This window comes from Lathyrus oleraceus, chromosome 5, assembly GCF_024323335.1.
Source record: "Lathyrus oleraceus cultivar Zhongwan6 chromosome 5, CAAS_Psat_ZW6_1.0, whole genome shotgun sequence".
Classification (NCBI taxonomy): domain Eukaryota; kingdom Viridiplantae; phylum Streptophyta; class Magnoliopsida; order Fabales; family Fabaceae; genus Lathyrus; species Lathyrus oleraceus.
The window spans coordinates 603085061-603106535 of NC_066583.1; the positions used below are offsets into that span (position 1 = coordinate 603085061).

The following is a 21475-nucleotide window of genomic DNA, read 5'->3' on the forward strand; positions in this document are numbered from 1 at the left end:
TTATAGAAATACAATGTTACAAAAAGCATAAGATCAAGATAAAATGTTACAAAAAGCTTAAGGTCTAGATAAAATGTTACAAAAATCTTAAGATCTAGATGATGCTCCTTGATTGGGACAGTTGTTTTTGTTGTGTCCTGGTTGACGACAGATACTACATAATCTTATCATTTTATCTGTGGAATCCATCTCTGTTCTGATACGTGTGTTGTTTGGCCTTCCTTTCTTCTTTCTACGCATCTCTTCATTGTGCCAAACAATATCTCCTTCATATGGAGGCCAGTAATCCTCCATTGGTAGTACTGAAAAGCTTTGACTATATACATTCATGATGGTGTTTGCCTTGTACACATCAGATAAATGGGTGTAAGCGTCTTGACGAGTATAAGCGCATGCTGCAATTACATGGGAGCAAGGTATGCGGAAGGCCTGAAATTTTCCACAATCGCACCAACTTCTGTGTAGTTTAACCGCGTAGGCTAAATTTGGTCTCCCCTCGCTGTTGCCCATTGTTTCCTGGACGCTGAAATTTTGTCTTTGACGGTCAAACACTGTTACAGCGTGTGTCGTAGCTTTGATGCTCTCCTCTTTCATGACCTTCATGCAACACTCACTGAATACTTGTCCAGACATTAACACTGCACTCCATCTTTCACCTCTGGTTGCGAACATAGAAGCCAACCAATAATAGGTTGATCTTACCAAGGCGGTTATCGGCAGGTTTCGAATTCCTTTGAAAACCCCGTTCATGCATTCCACAATGTTTGTTGTCATGTGGCCCCATCGACGACCACCGTCAAATGCTCTTGTCCACTGCTCTACTGGGATGTTATTTATCCATCTCCCCGCGTCTTCATTAGACAGACGAATGTCATCACGATAATATTGAAAAGACGGTTGAGTTAAAGCATACCCAGCATTCACCACCTTCTTGCGAAGATTCTTATCTTTTATAGCACGCATGAAGTTTTGTGCAATGTGTCTGATACAGTAGACATGTGTAGAAGGAGGATCATGCCATCCGTTGTCATGGTTGTTGTAGGCACTTTCGATGGCAGCATGTCTATCAGAAATCAAACATAGATTGGCTTGTGGAGCGACATGCATTCTGAGATGTCGAAGAAAGAAACCCCATCCACCAGCCGTTTCACCTTCAACAAGAGTAAAGGCAATGGGAAATACATTGTTGTTACCGTCTTGTGCAACTGCCATGAGCAACGTACCCTTGTATTTTCCGTATAACCAAGTGCCATCAATTTGCAGGAGAGGTTTGCAGAAAGCGAAACCTTTGATGCACGGGTCAAATGCCCAAAAGAGACGGTGAAATATTCTATTACCTGTAGCACAGGTTCCGTCTGGCATCATTGCTGGCACTGTCTCCAGAATTGCCACAGTTCCTGGGACATAAGTTTTTAGTGCCCATAAAAACCGTGGTAATTCCTTGAATGAGTCCTCCTAGTTTCCGAAAACCTGCTCAACAGCCTTTGTCCTCGCAATCCATGCTTTCTTGTAAGATGGAGTATAATTATATGTTGTTCGGATATGGGATATAATTATACTCACCTTCACTGATGGGTCTTTATTTACCAATGGCAGAATGTCTCGACATATCAAAGCTGTGCTCAGTTTACGGTGATCTTGTTCAACGGTTGTTGCGACGCAACTGTGTGGTGGGTCTATTGAAGCGATCTCCCAAGAGTCATTTTTCTTCTTGTAAGATGAAGCCAAACGAAATTTACAAAGCATGTTACGACATTCGATAACATACCTTCTGAATACCTCAACGGATCTTCTCCTGTAGGAGGTAATGACGCTCCTGGACCATCAGATGAACAAACACCGGTGCAGAATCGTCAACGTGGGTTAGGGCCAAGGGTTAGGGTAGTTAGGGGATGTGGGACCGGAGGTCGGTTAGGTGATCCCGATCATCACCATTAGGATTCATTGTGTAAAATCCAAATTTTATTAATATCAATTCGTATTATGTCAAATTTATCTTTGTGTAAACTCCAAACATTAGGTTTCTTTCATAATTCTAAAATAAACACATATCATAATACAAAAATTTATAGGTTAGAAACCCTAATTCAAGGACTTGTTATTGTTATGTTGAAGGGCTTGAATTTGGTCCCTTTTGGCAAAATTCACATACACATATTTTGACAGAAACCCTAATTTTGGGTCAAGTTCGCAAGGACCTACCTCACTCATTTTTAATTATTTTGAGGTGGGACCAAGTGCATTGGAAAATTTAAGATGTCTACTTCAAATGTTATGTTGGACAAAAATTCATATTCCTAAAAGAAACACATGCAATAATACAAAAACATTATGACTCAGATAACAGTTAAAAAACTCAGAAGTCCAACTTCAACTGCCCATAACTTTCTCATAAAAAATCCAAATGATGCAAAATTTATATCCAAATTCATTGTCTTGAAAAGATCTACAACTTTCATGTTGGAGGTTTTTTCATTTGAGGCTTTTTTAAGGGAGTCGCCAATTGGATTGGCGTCCCCTCTTAAAAATTACACATAGGCGCCAATTGGATTGGCTAGGGCAGGTGCCCTAGCCAATCCAATTGGCGCCTCCTTGCAATTTTTAAGAGGGGGCGCCAATCCAATTGGCGCCTCCCTCTAAAAGTGGGGTATATTGGGATTTTTTTTGAAAACTGGGTTATTTTGGGAATTTATTCGAAAAAGTGGGGTATATTGGTAAAAAATCCATATGATGTTGTGTTCAATTTATTTTTATATGATTGTTCAAAGTACAGTGTGATGATCTTTGAATCTTCTCTTGACTAGAACCCGATACAGCTAGGATTAAATTACAAATATGACATTTATGTACGGTTATTAGAAAAAAAGTAAGTTACTACCTTCAATAAAATCACTTATGTCTACATTCTCTCTGATTAACCAATTAAACAATGAGTATTAGCTGCAGGTTTGTTTTCACTTAAATGTATAGTTTTTCTCTAATTTAATACTAATAGAATCATTGTGAAAATAGTTTCTCTTCATGTTCATGCTATATATGAAGAGGTTTAAAAATCTGTTGGTTAACTAATTTCCATTTTTCTTAATTATCTGTCGACTAAAGTCCAACTTTTTCTGATATATTTGACTTAAAAATGTTCCATTCAACATTAGCTAAAGAAATTGACTATTAAATAAATACAAAGAAAAACACATCACAGGTAATTTGTAAAAGACACTCAAGATTTTGATTTTACAAGAGTAACATATCTTAACTAAAGTCCAATCTTGTAAGATATTTTTTAGTTCAAAAAGTTTCAATTCAATTTTAACTAAAAAAAAAACATTGCTATTCGAAAAAGGCAAAAAAAAAACATTGCTATTCATGGTTGCAGAAAAACTATTTTTTTAGATGTTTAGACACTTGGCACAGATTTAGACCTTTTTTACGGCAAAAGAAAATTGGTAGTAGCCTCATTATATATTCATCACATTATATTATAGGATCCATGAAATTCATACCATTTAATATTTTGAACCATTTAATATTTTGAACTAAGTCTTATGCATTTATATTTATTGGGAATGACTAGTTCTTATCTGTAAACACAATTTTCTCTTGATCCTTAACCATTATTAGTCTCACTTATCCCTGGTTTCTAAGTCAATTTTGAGATATAAGTGAGCAAATGATCATTAAATTGGCATTACGGATTATTGCATATCTTAAACTAGTGATTTTGGGCTTGAAATAGGGTTTTCGGGAAAACTTGTACTCATGAGGGGATTCAAGGAACTCCATGGGCCAAATTGATCATTGACTTTTAGAATGCTTTTGAATGTGTTTTTATATTTAAATTTAAGTTGTTTAATCTTTGTTATTGCTACTTTTACACTTGTTGAGTGTTTTCTACGATTTTGAGGCAAAAAAAAGTTCCATCCAGACAAAAAAAATGGAAGCCAAGAGGGGTCAAAGTTACAAAGATATTTGATGAGCTATTCTCCAATACAAAAACAAGAAGCCTACTATGGTCTGGCCATAACACCTGCTACATGTCATAGTGGGTCTAACACTTTTCTCATGCAAAAAATAGGGAGCTGTTATGGGTCGTAGATCTGCCATAGTGGGTCCCAGAAGTTGATTAAGGATTTACTTTTTTAAAATGTTTTTCTCTTGCCTCTTCCTATTCTAGTTGTTTTATACTACTTTAGTCTGATTTATAAGCAAAAAAGATAAGTTTTACGCTTATTAAGAAATATACTTAAGTGCATTTAAGTTTCTTGATTTTATATGAGAGAGACAACACAATTACTAGTATACCCTCAATTAAATTGTCTTCTAGTAACAATAAAGTAATTAATACAAGGATACTTTTGAAATAAAGACATTAAATGCATCTAGATTTGTTGACATTTGCTTATATTTAAGGCCAAAAAAATTAGAAGACTTTTGTTTATAAATAAGGTCGGAGGGAGTACTATAGAAAACGTCTCTTGAAGGCCAATGATGTTAATTGAGTGATGTAATCATTTATGAGTGTCTATAAATAATCAGGATTTGGAGAGAAACATGGAGAATACCTTAGATTTTAGTTATACTTTGTAATTTGTTAATTGCATTTTATTTTCAAAGCTATCATTGTTGTTGTACTTATTAAGTCTCCATTAGAACATTTTAATTCAAGTATTTTCTGCTCTATTTAGGTTATAAATTTAGTTAGTGTTGTTATTATATTTGTTATTATGTATGCTATGTATGGCTTTGGTTCTTTATCGATTATTATGTCTCACACGTCTCTTATGGGCTAAGGTTCATGAGAACTGTCTTGTGACATGTCTCATGTGAACTCTTTGTTGTTCTATTAAGTGAATGAAAACTTAAAATTATTTTAGAACTCAAAATTTTCACTTTGATGTCTTTACAAAAGTAAATACATTTTAGATATTGATGACATGGTGAAAGGGTGTGTTTTGGTATCTGAACACGTAATTCCAAGCAATTGAGTTCGGGGTGATGAAAGTGTATTTAAGTCAGTTGAGAAAACCTAATTTTAGATATTGATGACATGGTGAAAGGGTGTGTGTTGGTATCTGAACGCGTAATTCCAAACAATTGAGTTCGGGGTGATGAAAGTGTCTTTAAGTCAGTTGAGAAAACCTAATTTTTAATAGATGTGCAGAAACCAATCTTAAACAAATAAACTACATCAAAGAAAGTGGGTAGATTATTTCTTTAATATATGACAACACATTGACAAAAGTAGGTGATGTCCAATTTCTCTATTTTCTATAATTCATTCGTTTGTCGTATTAGATTCAAATAGGGATGTCAATTTGCATTTGTTAACAGGGATCTCCTTTGGGATCATCTGTGCGGAGCTCTGAAGTCGAGAATGGGCAAAGAGGTCACCCAGACGCGACAATAAAACCCTCCTGATTGGATTCCCATTGTACTAGTCGCCCAATAGACATGAGTGATGACACGGGTCAACAATTACTAACTAAAGAGAGTCAATCAAGAGAGGGAACCACTTCCTCCATGGTTCTAGGAAGACTAAGTCTTCCCTTGACCATTTCCTTGGTCATGAAGGTGAGGCATAAACTCCCACTAAATTTACAATCCAAGTCCAAGAGATCCTCTATAAATACCTTTTCCAAAAAAGAGGGAAGACAAACTCTAGGTCATTCACACTCTCCCTTACTCAAAAAGCACTACGCTCCTAGTAACCGTAACACACTATCAATCTAACCGCCCGCAGGAAATTTTGCAGTACCGATCATTGACAGGGCCTCACACCTAATATAAGTTGATCTCTTAAATAACCTGAAAAACCATCGCACAAGATTCTCCCTACCGTGAGCAAACCCTCACTATCCAAATTGTAATATACCTACTAAAGTCTCATTGTCTCCCTTCCCTAGCAAGAAGAACATGCATACTGTACTTTTTAATTAGTACAATGACACCCACCGTAGAATTCAGGAAAATTTACTTAGCTCTCAAGTTAAATATGTTCATAATATTCACGAGCAACACAACCCAAATTTCATTAACTTTTAGATAAGTTATGCGTGCTTGCAATTTCTTACTTTCTTATTCGGGATTAATGATATATTAATATATATATAATTGAAATTGGTTGATCAGGGAGACTTGTTATTGAAGATTAACTATAGAGATTTATTCATCTATGTTTTTCATAAAATAAAGGTTACAATTGGATGTTTATATAAGCTATTGGACCTAAGAAATAATAACAAACTAACTAACATAAGAGATAAAAGGGGAGAAGAAATAACAGCCTAAATAATAGCCTATAAAAGTGGTTATGATAAACCTTATCTCTAATACTCCCCATCAAGTTGGAGAGTGAGGATTATGAACTCCTAACTTCGACAAGAAGTCATGGAAAATCTTAGCTCCTAAATATTTGATGAATATGTCAGCTTGTTGGTGCTGAGTTGAAACATGAGTCGTAGTGATGGTGCCTGATTGGATATGATCTCTGATGAAATGACAATCGACTTTAATATGTTTAGTTCTTTCGTGGAAGACAAGATTGACGACTAAGTGAATGGGTGCTTGATTATCATAGTATAATGGAGTAGGATGTGTGCAAGGGACTTGAAGAGTATTCAGTAAGTTGCGAAGCCAAATAATTTCACTTGTAGCATGTGCCATGGCTCTATATTCAACTTCATTAGAGGAGCGAGAGATGGTCACTTGTTTCTTTGTTTTCCATGAAATGGGGTCGTTTCCAAGTTTCATCAAATATCTTGATGTAGATTTTCGTGTTATGGGACATGATGCCCAATTTGAATCACAAAAGGAAACTAGTTGGAGGTCATTGTTTTTAGGTAAGACGATGCCTTGACATGATGAGGATTTAAGGTATTGAAGGACTCTCAGGGTTGCGTACCAATGATCTTGGGGGCGGGGGTTGTTTGCATGAACTGGCTCAACACATGGACAAAGTATGATAATTCTGGCCTTGTGATTGTAAGGTAAATGTGGCGACCAATGATTCGTCTATATTTTAATGGACCAGAGTAGGGTGGTCCGTTAGCCAAGACAAGTTTGTGATTGGCCTCCACGTGGAATAAGGAAGGCTTGGAACCAAGCATGCCACATTCAGTGAGAATATCAAGTCTATATTTTTGTTGATAGATAAATAAGCCTTATTGGCCGTGTGCTAGTTCAATATCGAGGAAGTACTTAAGTTTGCCAAGATCTTTCATATGAAAACATTGACTCAAGTAGTGCTTGAATTTAGCACAAACTTCTTCATGGTTTCTAGAAATGATTAAGTCATCAACGTAAACGATGATAGTTATGAAAATGGATGGTTTGGTGTACGTGAAGAGGTTGTGATCAGCATGGCTCTCCTGGAAAACATAATCAATCAAAGGTTTTGATAATTTGGAATACCAGTTTTGAGAGGCTTGGCGTAACCCGTACAATGACTTCTTCAACCGGCACACCATGTTAAGATGTGTAGTTTTGTAGCCTTATGGAGGTTTCATATACATATCTTCATCTAAGTCACCATAAAGGAAAGCATTGATAACATCCATTTGATGGAGGATCCATTTTTTGGTGGCTGCAATAGTTAGTAAGCATCAAACGATTGTCATTTTTGCAACGGGTGCAAAGGTTTCATGGAAGTCCTCTCCTTTAGTTTGAGTAAATCCTTTCGCAGCCAAATGAGCTTTATGCTTCTCAATTTATCATATGGATTTGTGCTTAATCTTGTACACCCATCGACATTTTATTAAGTTTTTTTCAGGTGGAAAAGTGGTTAGTTCCCATGTTTGATTGTATTCCAATGCTTGAAGTTCTTGAGCCATGACATCTCTCTACACTTGTAGTTTACTTGCCTGAGTGTATGATGTAGGTTCTTCAGTGTTACTAATTGGTGCAAGATAAGCTTTGTGATTATGGGAGAAGTTGTCATAGTAGACAAAACCTGAAATATGATATTTGATATTGGGATGCACATTGAAGCAATGGAAGTCTTTGAGCTGTTGTGGTGGCTGTCGTATTCTTGGTGGTGACTCTATTGCAGCATGATTATGGTCCTCACTGTGCTCCCCCTCAGTCGCATCATCCTCATTGGATGAAATTTGGGAAGCTGAAACTGGGTTGGTTGGATTATGATCATCTTGTGCAGGAGTGTTGCTAGGTGATTTTGGTGAGTGATATGCATGGTCCTAGTGAAAAATTTCAACAACAGAAGTGTTAGGATTTATCGATGTAGTGTTAAGTTCTTGTGAATTGATAGGAGGAATATCTGCAAGAGATGGAACCGAATCAATTTGTGGTTCTTCATCACTATAGTATTCTCCAGAATTGTGAACAATGTTGGTGGAAGATGGGTTTGATGCTTGAAGGAAGGGATAAGTATCCTCATAGAAGAAGATGTCTCGTGATATATGTGTCGCATCCGCGAAAAACCGGCGGGACAACAAAACAACAGAGCCGCCACCGTGCGTTATTTATCCCAAAAGAGGGAAAGGAAACGCTCGAAGTAAACCTGGAAAAGACATGGTCTCGCGACCAGAGAGAGATAGGATCGGGAGTCGGTTATGCGAAGGGAAGGTATTAGCACCCCTACGCATCCGTCGTACTCGACGGGATCCACGCTCAAAAGAATAGAAGAAAGGTTGCTAAACACTGCTCAAAAGAATGCACACACACACACGAAACAACACAGGTGGGGGAAAAGAGGAACGGGCTCGCTAGGATATCGCATCCTATGCCTACGTATCTCATCTGGAATGAGAATCAGAGCTACCGTAGTTCGGCTCACGCACGCCGAAACAAAACACACGCACAGGCAAACATGGAAACCGAATGCCAATCGCTGGACTTACATCAGACTCCGAACCAACAAACGCACACAGGAAACCAACTGTCAATAGCTGGACTTACGTCGGACTCCACACGACAAACACCAATAGGATACGGACTGCCAATCGCTGGTCTTACATCCATCTCCTAACTCACAAGAAAGGTTAACAAACAAACAAGTTACTAAGGAGTCTGGCACTCGAGTCTAGTAACTGTCAAGCAAACACACACAAAAAGAAAAAAGGGTGCCCGGAGAGATCTCGTACGACCTCCTACCTACGTACCTCATCTGGTATGAGGATCAGGGCAACGTAGTTCCCCTGAACAGGGGAGAAACTTTCTTCTAACCAGAGACTGGGAAATGACAAACTAGAAGGGAGACTGACTCGAGCCTAATAGTTATCATGTAATCCACAATGGTCCTAGGTTTAGGTTTCTATTTAACTTGCACAGGAAGCAAGCTATCCTAAACAGCACAGGCAAAGCAAACATACACACAATTAGCACACACTATATACAAACAAAGTGGGCTCACACAAGGTTAGGCTGTGAAACACAAGCCAACTGGAATCGGGTGTAGTTAGCTCTTAACCCTAACATTGAGAGTTAGGGTGAAGCAGATGAAATGGGAAGTGAGGGTAAGACCTCACAGCTCTTATCCCTGGCCTGGGAGAGCTTCAGACAAATGAAAGTGTGGGAGTTCAGAAAGTTGGAACTCTTCTCCACATATGACTGACTCAACAAAGATCTTGGGTTAATATCCACAATGCATCAACACAAGGTGTGTGAGCAAAGTGGATGACACACTGAATAGCAGGAGATGGATTGCACATCTCTTTTATCTGCCAATTGCCTTATCAAAGGACTTTTCCTGCTTGGCACAAAGATAAACAAACACAAGCATTGCCTCTTAAGGGGGGCTTCAGACAGGTGCCTGCCCAAGTAACAGGACGGGTCTTCCAGACTACATGAAGTCAGAGAAATTATACCTCAATGCTTAAGCAACCAAGCAAATCAAAAGCAAGTTCAAAAGAACTTAAGCAACTAATGTACCTGAAAAAAATCTAACTCAATCAGTATACAAGTCAAAAAGTCAAACAGACAACCAATAGTCAACAGTCAACAGTACACAGTCAAACAAGCAAGCAATGCAAGCCACAAGCCAATGTGCACAACACAAATGACTTGGCATCAACCTACAAAACAACTCAAGATTAGTCAACATCAACCAATTAGTCAACTCAAGGGAGTGAATCAATCCCATTATGGCCATGTGCTTCTTAACCTGAAAACAAAGCTCAAACATGAGAGGCAAACCACTAGGTCAAGGCCTAGAGTCAAAGAGGGAGAAATAAGTCAAAACAGAACATGAAAATTGACATGAATCGACCTCAATCAATTAAGAATACCATCCAAAATGTCTCATATCAATAGCATTCACCAAATTCATTTCATGAACCAAACATGACAAGGTATGCAAGTTGAAAGCACATTGTGACATCAGAATGAACAAATGCACATTAATTTAAAAATGATTCAATTAATCTTGGAAAAATTCATGGGTAAACAGAACACATAACATGATCATCACACAAAAAATTAGAGCATTTGGACAATATTAGGCATGGTAATCAAATTGCATAAGCCAAGGCAAGCAAAATCAAGCACAAATGGGACACAACTTGGTACACCAACTTAGCACAAGCCTAAAACAGAAATGAAATATGGTAAAAACCTCAAACCAAAGCCAAAACATCATTCAACATGTCTAGAATTGGTGTGCAAAATTTCACATCTATTATATAAAGCACAAGCATTTCACAAACAAATGAAGTTCAAGACATTTCAAAATCTCAAAAATGACCATCCAGAATGAACAATCTCAATCAAATCAGAAATCAATCCAAAAATTCCACAAAAAATCATGAGCATTCACAAAATCCACAAGAAGGACCATACAAAACATCAGAACATTTGGAATTCATTTGGCATGGCAAATCAATTAATCAAGTTGGACACCCCAAGGTGTGACACACATTGTCACACCTAACTTCACATGATCATATCTCAGCAATGGCACATGATAAAAATGCAAACTCAATACCAAAATGTCCATCCAAGAGTCTAGTTTAAGCATGTAAAATTTCATGAGCATTGGATAAACAACCATCATTTCACAAATGAAATAGTAAAGCAAGGTTCAAAATGGACATGCATACACAAACCCTAGGGCAAAATATTTTCCAGCCAGGCACATTTTCTGAAAAAAATAACCAAAAAAACTAGACACAAAATGTGATCTAACGCAAAAATTCCCATATTTTTTGGATCATTTATCAATTAGTTATGAATTTATGAAGTGAAAGAAAAAATAAAAAAACATGAAAAGCATAGTATGAATAACATGGAGGGAAAAGGAAATAAGCATGGCAATTTTGAAATAGGTGGAACCACGGGGAATCGAATTGAAGTACAATTTGAATGCAAGCGCGCCAAACCAAAAACGTCGCCGTTTCACACTACCAAACCCTAACGCGCACGCCAACACCATTTGAAAAATCAGCAGGAAATAGTGATGAACTCGCAGGTAATTCCCTAGGTAGCGCTATGAAGGTTGCACGAAAATCCGCAGGAAATGTGCAGGAAATCTGGACACGTGAAGAACATGATGAAGATCATGAAGATCTTCATCTCAATTTTCTAGAAAAATCTCAAACATACCAGAAATGAAAAACAAACGTATCATTCAATTCATCATTCAACATACAACCACAATCCACAAACATTTCATGAGAAAAACACCTAAACACGCATGGATCTAAGAAATCAAAGTTCATCATCAAAACTTCAAACGCATGGATCTAACTCAATTTAACACCAAATCACTCCATTCAAAGTGCAGATTACTCATCATTCAATGAACTACAAGAATATATCAACAATTTTGAGAATTAAGGAAGTAGAAAAAGTGACCTCTTGAAGTGCAGCTTTGAATCCACGTGCTTCCAAGGCTTGGCAATGCTTAAATCTTCTTCCAATGTGCTTCTAGAGATGGATGATGATGAAATGGAGGCTCAAAGGCTCTTGAATTCGACTGAATCTCCAACTGCCATGAAAGCTTCAATCTATGAACATGAACTCTTCAGCCACGATTTCCCTTGACTCTTGATCCAAATATGCTCCACAATACCTCTGGATGATGAATGAACCAAGGAAGAATGCAAGTGTTCGAAGAAATTTGGAGAAAAAAGTGAGAGAGAATTTTGAGATTTTGAGAATTCTAGATCTAAACTTGGGAAATGTGTTGAATTCTATTATGATTAAACATTTATATGCAATGCTAATCATGTTTAGGAAAAGGTTTAAGCAAATGCTAATAGAATTAGTGAATTATGAGGTGTTTTGGCAAAAATGAATTTTCATGCTCATGCACCCTCATGCAAGCTTGGCCACGTGAACAGTGCCATCACTTGGTCAAATTTCACTTAAAAACTTGTTTTGAAGCCAATGGAAGTGGTACCATGTTCAAATAATGCACACATTTCAAATTCCCTTTTTTCCCTCCAAAAATGCAAGTGAAATGCAAATATTTATCTGAATGGAATGCATGCCATGTAATACCAATTTTGGAAACTAGAAGTTAAAACAAGAATGTTGGAAAAAGAGCCATCTCATTTGGGCTTATGGTTTGAAAGTTATGCACATTTGAAGTTCCATGTTCACTTGACCAAGTTTTGATCATATCTCTTCAACCACACATGAGAAATTGATGATCTTGGACTTTTTGGAAATAGGAGAGAAAGATCTACAACTTTCATGTTCAACAAAATTTCATTTGAGGCCATCTTGATGATGTAATCTTGAGTTGAAAACCTTTCCATTTTTGGCAATTTTGAATCACAAGTCACTTTCTATTTTTGGAAAGTTTTGTCCTGACTTTATTTTCTTCAATGTTGATGTTTGAAATGTCAAATGAGACTTGTTTAAACATGAATGAAGTAATTCTAACCACTTCCCACCTCCAAATCCAACAGTTGACTTGTGGTTGACTTTTGTAGTTGATAGATGACTTGGCCATGCACAGATGAATTTGAGCCTCAATCTCTTGCTGAAATGGCTCCAAAATGAAACCCTAGCTTATACAAGCTCAATAAAACCATATGATGATCCCCATCTCAATGAAGACCTCATCTCCTTGAAGAAACCCTGACTGGCATAATTCAACTGATTAGGGTTGACCAGAGGTCAAAATCTAAACCCCAAGGAAGCTTGTCAGGCACCATGAACCTCTTGGTGATGATGAGACCATGATGATGGTGATGTACCATTGCAACCAAAATAATGATCAATCTCCTTGAAGAACCAAGAAACCCTAATTGAAGCACAAACCCTCAGATGATTAGTGATCAATTCAAAAAGACCCTTAGGCTTGCATCTCTTAACCTCTCCATCTTCTGAGAAAGACTTAGAAGGATGACTTGTTCATTGTTTCCACATGATATGCCAATATGCAATGCCTAATGTCCTAAAAGATGAAATGCAATATGCTAAGCTAGTCCCAAGAGAGGAGGGCAAATTTTGAGGTGTTACAATATGGAAAGTATGAGTTTGAAGATTATAAACTTTCCAGCCTTTTTGTCCTTGTGGATGTCCAAGGAATAAACATTTGTCAGCTCGTGGATCAAATTTGTTTAGTGGTTTGGAGACATTCTTCATGTAGCATAAACATCCAAAATTGAGTAGATTATCATATTGGAGTGCCTTTTCGAAAAGAAACTCATAGGGAGTGAGGCCTTTATTAGCAGCAGTAGGGGTACGGTTGATTAAGCATGTTGCAATCAAAATGCAGTCACCCCAAAAGTGTAGTGGAAGGTTGGCTTGAAAACGTAATGCTCGCACAATATTCAATATATGTCTATGTTTACGTTCTACGTGCCCATTTTGTTGTGGGGGTGTAAACACAAACAGTTTCATGAATTATGCCCTCTTGGTGAATGAATTTAAGAATTTGGAGTTAACAAATTCTGTACCATTGTCGTTGTGGATTTTCTTGATAGTTTTATTGAATTGTAGCTTGATTAGATTATAAAAAGTAGTCAAGTGATGCAGTGTTTCAGTTTTTGATTTCATTAGGTACACCCAAGTGCCTCTAATGTAATCATCAATAATTTTGATAAAATTTTGTGCTCCATTATGTGCAGCAGTATTGTATTTACCAGAAAGATCACAATGAATCAAATCAAAAGTTGTAGTAGCTTTATTATTACTAGAAGGAAATAAGTTTCTACATTGTTTTGCTTTATGACATATATCACAGCAGATTGATTTAGGTGAGTCAAAATACATTTAAGATGATGCAAAATTTGTTGTAAAGCTTGAGGAGAAGGGCGATCCACTCTAGTGTGCCACAAAGTAGTTAAGTCTTTCTTAGTTGCCCCTAAGAATCCATGTTGAGATGACTTTGTGAACAAATAGACACTTTCATACATGCTACCGAATCCAATTTTCTTCTCCGTTAAAGGGTCATGGATTATGCAACAAGTTTGGTCATAAGTTACCGTACAAGATAGATCACGAGTCAATCTATGAATGAAAGTCAAGTTGCAGTTGAATGAAGGAACTAGAAGCACATTATGTAGTATGAAATTAGGGGACAAAAATACATTTCCTATGAAATCAACAAGGGTGGATGTTCCAGTGGGAGTAATGATTTGGAAAGACTTTGACAATTGCTTAATATTATGCAAAATAGATGGTAAATAAGTCATGTTATGAGATGCAACATCATATTTTTCAACTGATGTTATGTGGTCTCTTCTTGGAGTTCTTATGATTTCCCAATGTGCAGGATAGCCAACAATTTTAAAGTATTTTTCTTTTACATGACCATTTTTACCAGAGTGACCACACTTGACTTTCGGGTATTCGCGCCATTTTGATTTATCATATTTGGAAGAGAGAAAAGTTGAACTTGTATTGGTGTTAACGTTTCTTGCTATATCAGTTGTTAACCGTGATTCCTCTCATTGTATAAGGTTGAAAACGTGTTGCATCGGTGGAAGGGGATTATAGTTGAGGATGAAGCCCTTGATTTAAGAAAATTGATCATTGTTAAGACCACCAAGAAACAGATGCACACGTTGTTCATCATCTTTTTTGGTTAAAGGTTTGGAGGCTCCACAATTGCACTCTAGTATCAGTTGGAGTTCATCAAGTTCGTCGAAAAGGCTCTTGGATTTGGTGTAATATTTTGTTATACTCATGTCAGAATCTTTCTGCAGAAGACATATGGTGCGCCATAACTGATGAATGTGTGGTGTGTTGATTTGTGCAAATATTTCTTCAAGATCAATCCAAATTTCGCAGGCAGTTGATGCGTACGAGATGCTTCCATGCAGATTTGGATCGATCGCATTGATAATCCATGCCATGACCATGGAATCTGCTTTCTCCCAGCTGAAAAAATCTGCAAAATTGCAGGCAGGTTTCTTGATAGAACCATCAACGAAACCGAATTTCATCTCCGCGTGCAGAGCGGTTTTCATGGTTCGAAATCATGTACAGTAATTGTTGCCATTCAAGGTTGAAGAAACAAAAAGGGTTCCTGGATTATCAGAATTATTGAGAGTGTATGCATGGTTGGTGGGATGATGATGGATTGACGTTCTTGTTCAGATTGATCATCATCGGAATCGCCGTACTCGGATGCCATATTGAAGATTAAGTATAGAGACTTATTCATCTATGGTTTTTTATAAAATAAAGATTACAATTGGTTGTTTATATAAGTTGTAGAACCTAAAGAAATAGTAACAAACTAACTAACATAAGAGATAAAATAGAAAAAGAAATAACAATCTAAATAATAGCCTATAAACTATAAAATGGTTATGATAAAATTTCTTGATAGTTTTATTGAATTGTAGCTTGATTAGATTATAAAAAGTAGTCAAGTGATGCAGTGTTTCAGTTTTTGATTTCATTAGGTACACCCAAGTGCCTCTAATGTAATCATCAATAATTTTGATAAAATTTTGTGCTCCATTATGTGCAGCAGTATTGTATTTACCAGAAAGATCACAATGAATCAAATCAAAAGTTGTAGTAGCTTTATTATTACTAGAAGGAAATAAGTTTCTACATTGTTTTGCTTTATGACATATATCACAGCAGATTGATTTAGGTGAGTCAAAATACATTTAAGATGATGCAAAATTTGTTGTAAAGCTTGAGGAGAAGGGCGATCCACTCTAGTGTGCCACAAAGTAGTTAAGTCTTTCTTAGTTGCCCCTAAGAATCCATGTTGAGATGACTTTGTGAACAAATAGACACTTTCATACATGCTACCGAATCCAATTTTCTTCTCCGTTAAAGGGTCATGGATTATGCAACAAGTTTGGTCATAAGTTACCGTACAAGATAGATCACGAGTCAATCTATGAATGAAAGTCAAGTTGCAGTTGAATGAAGGAACTAGAAGCACATTATGTAGTATGAAATTAGGGGACAAAAATACATTTCCTATGAAATCAACAAGGGTGGATGTTCCAGTGGGAGTAATGATTTGGAAAGACTTTGACAATTGCTTAATATTATGCAAAATAGATGGTAAATAAGTCATGTTATGAGATGCAACATCATATTTTTCAACTGATGTTATGTGGTCTCTTCTTGGAGTTCTTATGATTTCCCAATGTGCAGGATAGCCAACAATTTTAAAGTATTTTTCTTTTACATGACCATTTTTACCAGAGTGACCACACTTGACTTTCGGGTATTCGCGCCATTTTGATTTATCATATTTGGAAGAGAGAAAAGTTGAACTTGTATTGGTGTTAACGTTTCTTGCTATATCAGTTGTTAACCGTGATTCCTCTCATTGTATAAGGTTGAAAACGTGTTGCATCGGTGGAAGGGGATTATAGTTGAGGATGAAGCCCTTGATTTAAGAAAATTGATCATTGTTAAGACCACCAAGAAACAGATGCACACGTTGTTCATCATCTTTTTTGGTTAAAGGTTTGGAGGCTCCACAATTGCACTCTAGTATCAGTTGGAGTTCATCAAGTTCGTCGAAAAGGCTCTTGGATTTGGTGTAATATTTTGTTATACTCATGTCAGAATCTTTCTGCAGAAGACATATGGTGCGCCATAACTGATGAATGTGTGGTGTGTTGATTTGTGCAAATATTTCTTCAAGATCAATCCAAATTTCGCAGGCAGTTGATGCGTACGAGATGCTTCCATGCAGATTTGGATCGATCGCATTGATAATCCATGCCATGACCATGGAATCTGCTTTCTCCCAGCTGAAAAAATCTGCAAAATTGCAGGCAGGTTTCTTGATAGAACCATCAACGAAACCGAATTTCATCTCCGCGTGCAGAGCGGTTTTCATGGTTCGAAATCATGTACAGTAATTGTTGCCATTCAAGGTTGAAGAAACAAAAAGGGTTCCTGGATTATCAGAATTATTGAGAGTGTATGCATGGTTGGTGGGATGATGATGGATTGACGTTCTTGTTCAGATTGATCATCATCGGAATCGCCGTACTCGGATGCCATATTGAAGATTAAGTATAGAGACTTATTCATCTATGGTTTTTTATAAAATAAAGATTACAATTGGTTGTTTATATAAGTTGTAGAACCTAAAGAAATAGTAACAAACTAACTAACATAAGAGATAAAATAGAAAAAGAAATAACAATCTAAATAATAGCCTATAAACTATAAAATGGTTATGATAGATTTTCTTGATAGTTTTATTGAATTGTAGCTTGATTAGATTATAAAAAGTAGTCAAGTGATGCAGTGTTTCAGTTTTTGATTTCATTAGGTACACCCAAGTGCCTCTAATGTAATCATCAATAATTTTGATAAAATTTTGTGCTCCATTATGTGCAGCAGTATTGTATTTACCAGAAAGATCACAATGAATCAAATCAAAAGTTGTAGTAGCTTTATTATTACTAGAAGGAAATAAGTTTCTACATTGTTTTGCTTTATGACATATATCACAGCAGATTGATTTAGGTGAGTCAAAATACATTTAAGATGATGCAAAATTTGTTGTAAAGCTTGAGGAGAAGGGCGATCCACTCTAGTGTGCCACAAAGTAGTTAAGTCTTTCTTAGTTGCCCCTAAGAATCCATGTTGAGATGACTTTGTGAACAAATAGACACTTTCATACATGCTACCGAATCCAATTTTCTTCTCCGTTAAAGGGTCATGGATTATGCAACAAGTTTGGTCATAAGTTACCGTACAAGATAGATCACGAGTCAATCTATGAATGAAAGTCAAGTTGCAGTTGAATGAAGGAACTAGAAGCACATTATGTAGTATGAAATTAGGGGACAAAAATACATTTCCTATGAAATCAACAAGGGTGGATGTTCCAGTGGGAGTAATGATTTGGAAAGACTTTGACAATTGCTTAATATTATGCAAAATAGATGGTAAATAAGTCATGTTATGAGATGCAACATCATATTTTTCAACTGATGTTATGTGGTCTCTTCTTGGAGTTCTTATGATTTCCCAATGTGCAGGATAGCCAACAATTTTAAAGTATTTTTCTTTTACATGACCATTTTTACCAGAGTGACCACACTTGACTTTCGGGTATTCGCGCCATTTTGATTTATCATATTTGGAAGAGAGAAAAGTTGAACTTGTATTGGTGTTAACGTTTCTTGCTATATCAGTTGTTAACCGTGATTCCTCTCATTGTATAAGGTTGAAAACGTGTTGCATCGGTGGAAGGGGATTATAGTTGAGGATGAAGCCCTTGATTTAAGAAAATTGATCATTGTTAAGACCACCAAGAAACAGATGCACACGTTGTTCATCATCTTTTTTGGTTAAAGGTTTGGAGGCTCCACAATTGCACTCTAGTATCAGTTGGAGTTCATCAAGTTCGTCGAAAAGGCTCTTGGATTTGGTGTAATATTTTGTTATACTCATGTCAGAATCTTTCTGCAGAAGACATATGGTGCGCCATAACTGATGAATGTGTGGTGTGTTGATTTGTGCAAATATTTCTTCAAGATCAATCCAAATTTCGCAGGCAGTTGATGCGTACGAGATGCTTCCATGCAGATTTGGATCGATCGCATTGATAATCCATGCCATGACCATGGAATCTGCTTTCTCCCAGCTGAAAAAATCTGCAAAATTGCAGGCAGGTTTCTTGATAGAACCATCAACGAAACCGAATTTCATCTCCGCGTGCAGAGCGGTTTTCATGGTTCGAAATCATGTACAGTAATTGTTGCCATTCAAGGTTGAAGAAACAAAAAGGGTTCCTGGATTATCAGAATTATTGAGAGTGTATGCATGGTTGGTGGGATGATGATGGATTGACGTTCTTGTTCAGATTGATCATCATCGGAATCGCCGTACTCGGATGCCATATTGAAGATTAAGTATAGAGACTTATTCATCTATGGTTTTTTATAAAATAAAGATTACAATTGGTTGTTTATATAAGTTGTAGAACCTAAAGAAATAGTAACAAACTAACTAACATAAGAGATAAAATAGAAAAAGAAATAACAATCTAAATAATAGCCTATAAACTATAAAATGGTTATGATAAAATTTCTTATTTGCTTTCTTATATAACTACGCCTCTTCTTGATGTATTGGTCGGTTTCTTGGTACTTCCCCACAAGTAAAGTTATTTGAGTTTAAATGGTAATTGTTCTCGTAATCCCGCTTGTTGTATAGTCTTTATTAGGTGTTTTTGTGGTAGTATAAATATGTCCATGTATGCGCCACTCTCCCACGTTTTCGTTTTGTGGTGTATATTATTATATATTTAAATAACAAAAATGAAACATTCATGGGTAACACAACGCCACTGATATTTGTATATATATTATGATTATGATTTTATTATAAACTCCATGTGTGTGTACGTCTTACCCGTGTATGTTATAATATTATGAAGTATGTGAAAGTAGTATGAATTTGTATAAGTTTGTGGTAGTGCCAATGTGTCTCATAATCATTGAATAGCAAATACTGAGATGGTGGAAGGTATTGCAGTGGATGGTGGTTGGAGAGAAGTGGGTAGCAGAAGGAAGGTTAGGAAGCGGAAACCATGAGACAATGATAGAGTTTTGAAGGAGAGGGAGGGTTGGAGGGATTGTACAATACAAAAAATTTGCTTTATACTCTTTTATACGATCTAATGATGTTCCGTCAAGTACTTCTGAATTTAACAAATCAAACACGATTTTTTTCAAAATTTTCAAATTATCATTATTTAAGTTTAAATATTAATGTAATAAATATTTAATTATATGCAATGAAATAAGTTTACACAGTGTAAGTAGTCGCTTATTGTTCAGATATTTCAAACGAGTTTTATATAATTTAAATTTCTTAAAAAACAATAATATTTTCAATTCAAATATTATAATAAAATAATAATAATAACTTTAAAAAATGAATGCAACTAATGCTCACATGTTTAAAGAACATATCATCTCTGATGTATTATAATGATTTCAAATAATACAAAAGGTATATAAGATGTAGATTTTAGAACCACTCAATGTATCCAAATCTTAATAAAAAAAGGAAAAAAATTATCTTTTTCCTCTAAAATATATGTAAGAAAAATGATCAAAAGTTGATTCTAAGATATCAACAATGATTCAATTCATTTTAGAGTAGCCTGATAGATGGTAGTAACTATATTAGGCATATGGCATTATTATATTTTACCATTACGACATCTTTGGCTTGCCTCACATCCTCTATTATATGGGTTGGCCGGAACTGGATTCTTACATGCGCCTGGATTTGTTCTGCTGCATGAAATAGTGTCTCTTTTCATTGCACCATAACCAATAGATTTGCCCGCAAAACTTTGTGTAAAAAAAGAGCAAACCAAAAGGACAATGAAGAATACAACCATCATTGTCTTTGTCATTGCCATAGCTATATAACTATATTGTAAATAATAAGAAGTTGGTGAAATATGTTATTCACACAATTTTCTTAGATGATTGCATGTGTTTAAATAGTTTTTTTTCAATTTATAATTAGCCATTAAAGAAAATATAGCTACCACAAATTAAAAATAGAGTATAATGAAGTAGATTATTGGGCGTCCGATATTGTAGAGACAGTCAAAGAAGTTCGAGGATGTTCACATATTTTTCTTTGCCATGCATATGAAAACTATCCATAATAGTGTAGGATATTTTGATGAAAAATATGTATTTTTAAAAGTTTATTGTGATTTGAAATATTGCCGGAGAAATATATGTATAAGAAAAGTGACATTTTTTGTTGGAAAAATGGATTTAGAAGAACTTCTTAAAGATGTAATATTAAACATTTTGTTAAATAAAAATAAAAACATCATTTAAATCCAACATAAACAAAAGGTGGAACCAAATGTTTATAAGATTAAGAAGACATGAGCATCGAGGGTTCGTGAACTTTCCTTGATCGGTTTAACCCTACTTAACAAATGGAGGTGGAAGGTGGTTTTTGACTCTACTGTTTGGAGCGATATATCCTTTTTGTTATATATGTAGTTCATGTTGTTCCTTTTCTTAGTGGAGTTTGGTCTTCTATGTCTATATTTAGTTTCTTCTTGGTGAAAAGTGTCCCCATCCTTGAC

At 36.0% G+C, this 21475-nt stretch overlaps 3 protein-coding genes across 3 annotated transcripts; all 3 read right to left on the minus strand.

Annotated features, from left to right (window-relative positions):
• Positions 1-14921: 14921 nt before the first annotated feature.
• Positions 14922-15374, minus strand: LOC127082347 (uncharacterized). Its single transcript, XM_051022580.1, has one exon. The coding sequence runs from the start codon at positions 15372-15374 to the stop codon at positions 14922-14924; it is 453 nt and encodes a 150-aa protein (XP_050878537.1).
• Positions 15375-16774: 1400 nt separating this feature from the next.
• On the minus strand, positions 16775-17227 carry LOC127082348 (uncharacterized). Its single transcript, XM_051022582.1, has one exon. It carries the CDS (start codon positions 17225-17227, stop codon positions 16775-16777), a length of 453 nt encoding a protein of 150 aa, XP_050878539.1.
• Positions 17228-18627: 1400 nt separating this feature from the next.
• On the minus strand, positions 18628-19080 carry LOC127082349 (uncharacterized). Its single transcript, XM_051022583.1, has one exon. The coding sequence runs from the start codon at positions 19078-19080 to the stop codon at positions 18628-18630; it is 453 nt and encodes a 150-aa protein (XP_050878540.1).
• Between the last annotated feature and the right edge of the window lie 2395 nt (positions 19081-21475).

Coding starts and splice junctions, on each gene's coding strand:
- LOC127082347 (XM_051022580.1), bottom strand. CDS start 15,374: ATGAAAACCGCTCTGCACGCGGAGATGAAATTCGGTTTCGTTGATGGT.
- LOC127082348 (XM_051022582.1), bottom strand. CDS start 17,227: ATGAAAACCGCTCTGCACGCGGAGATGAAATTCGGTTTCGTTGATGGT.
- LOC127082349 (XM_051022583.1), bottom strand. CDS start 19,080: ATGAAAACCGCTCTGCACGCGGAGATGAAATTCGGTTTCGTTGATGGT.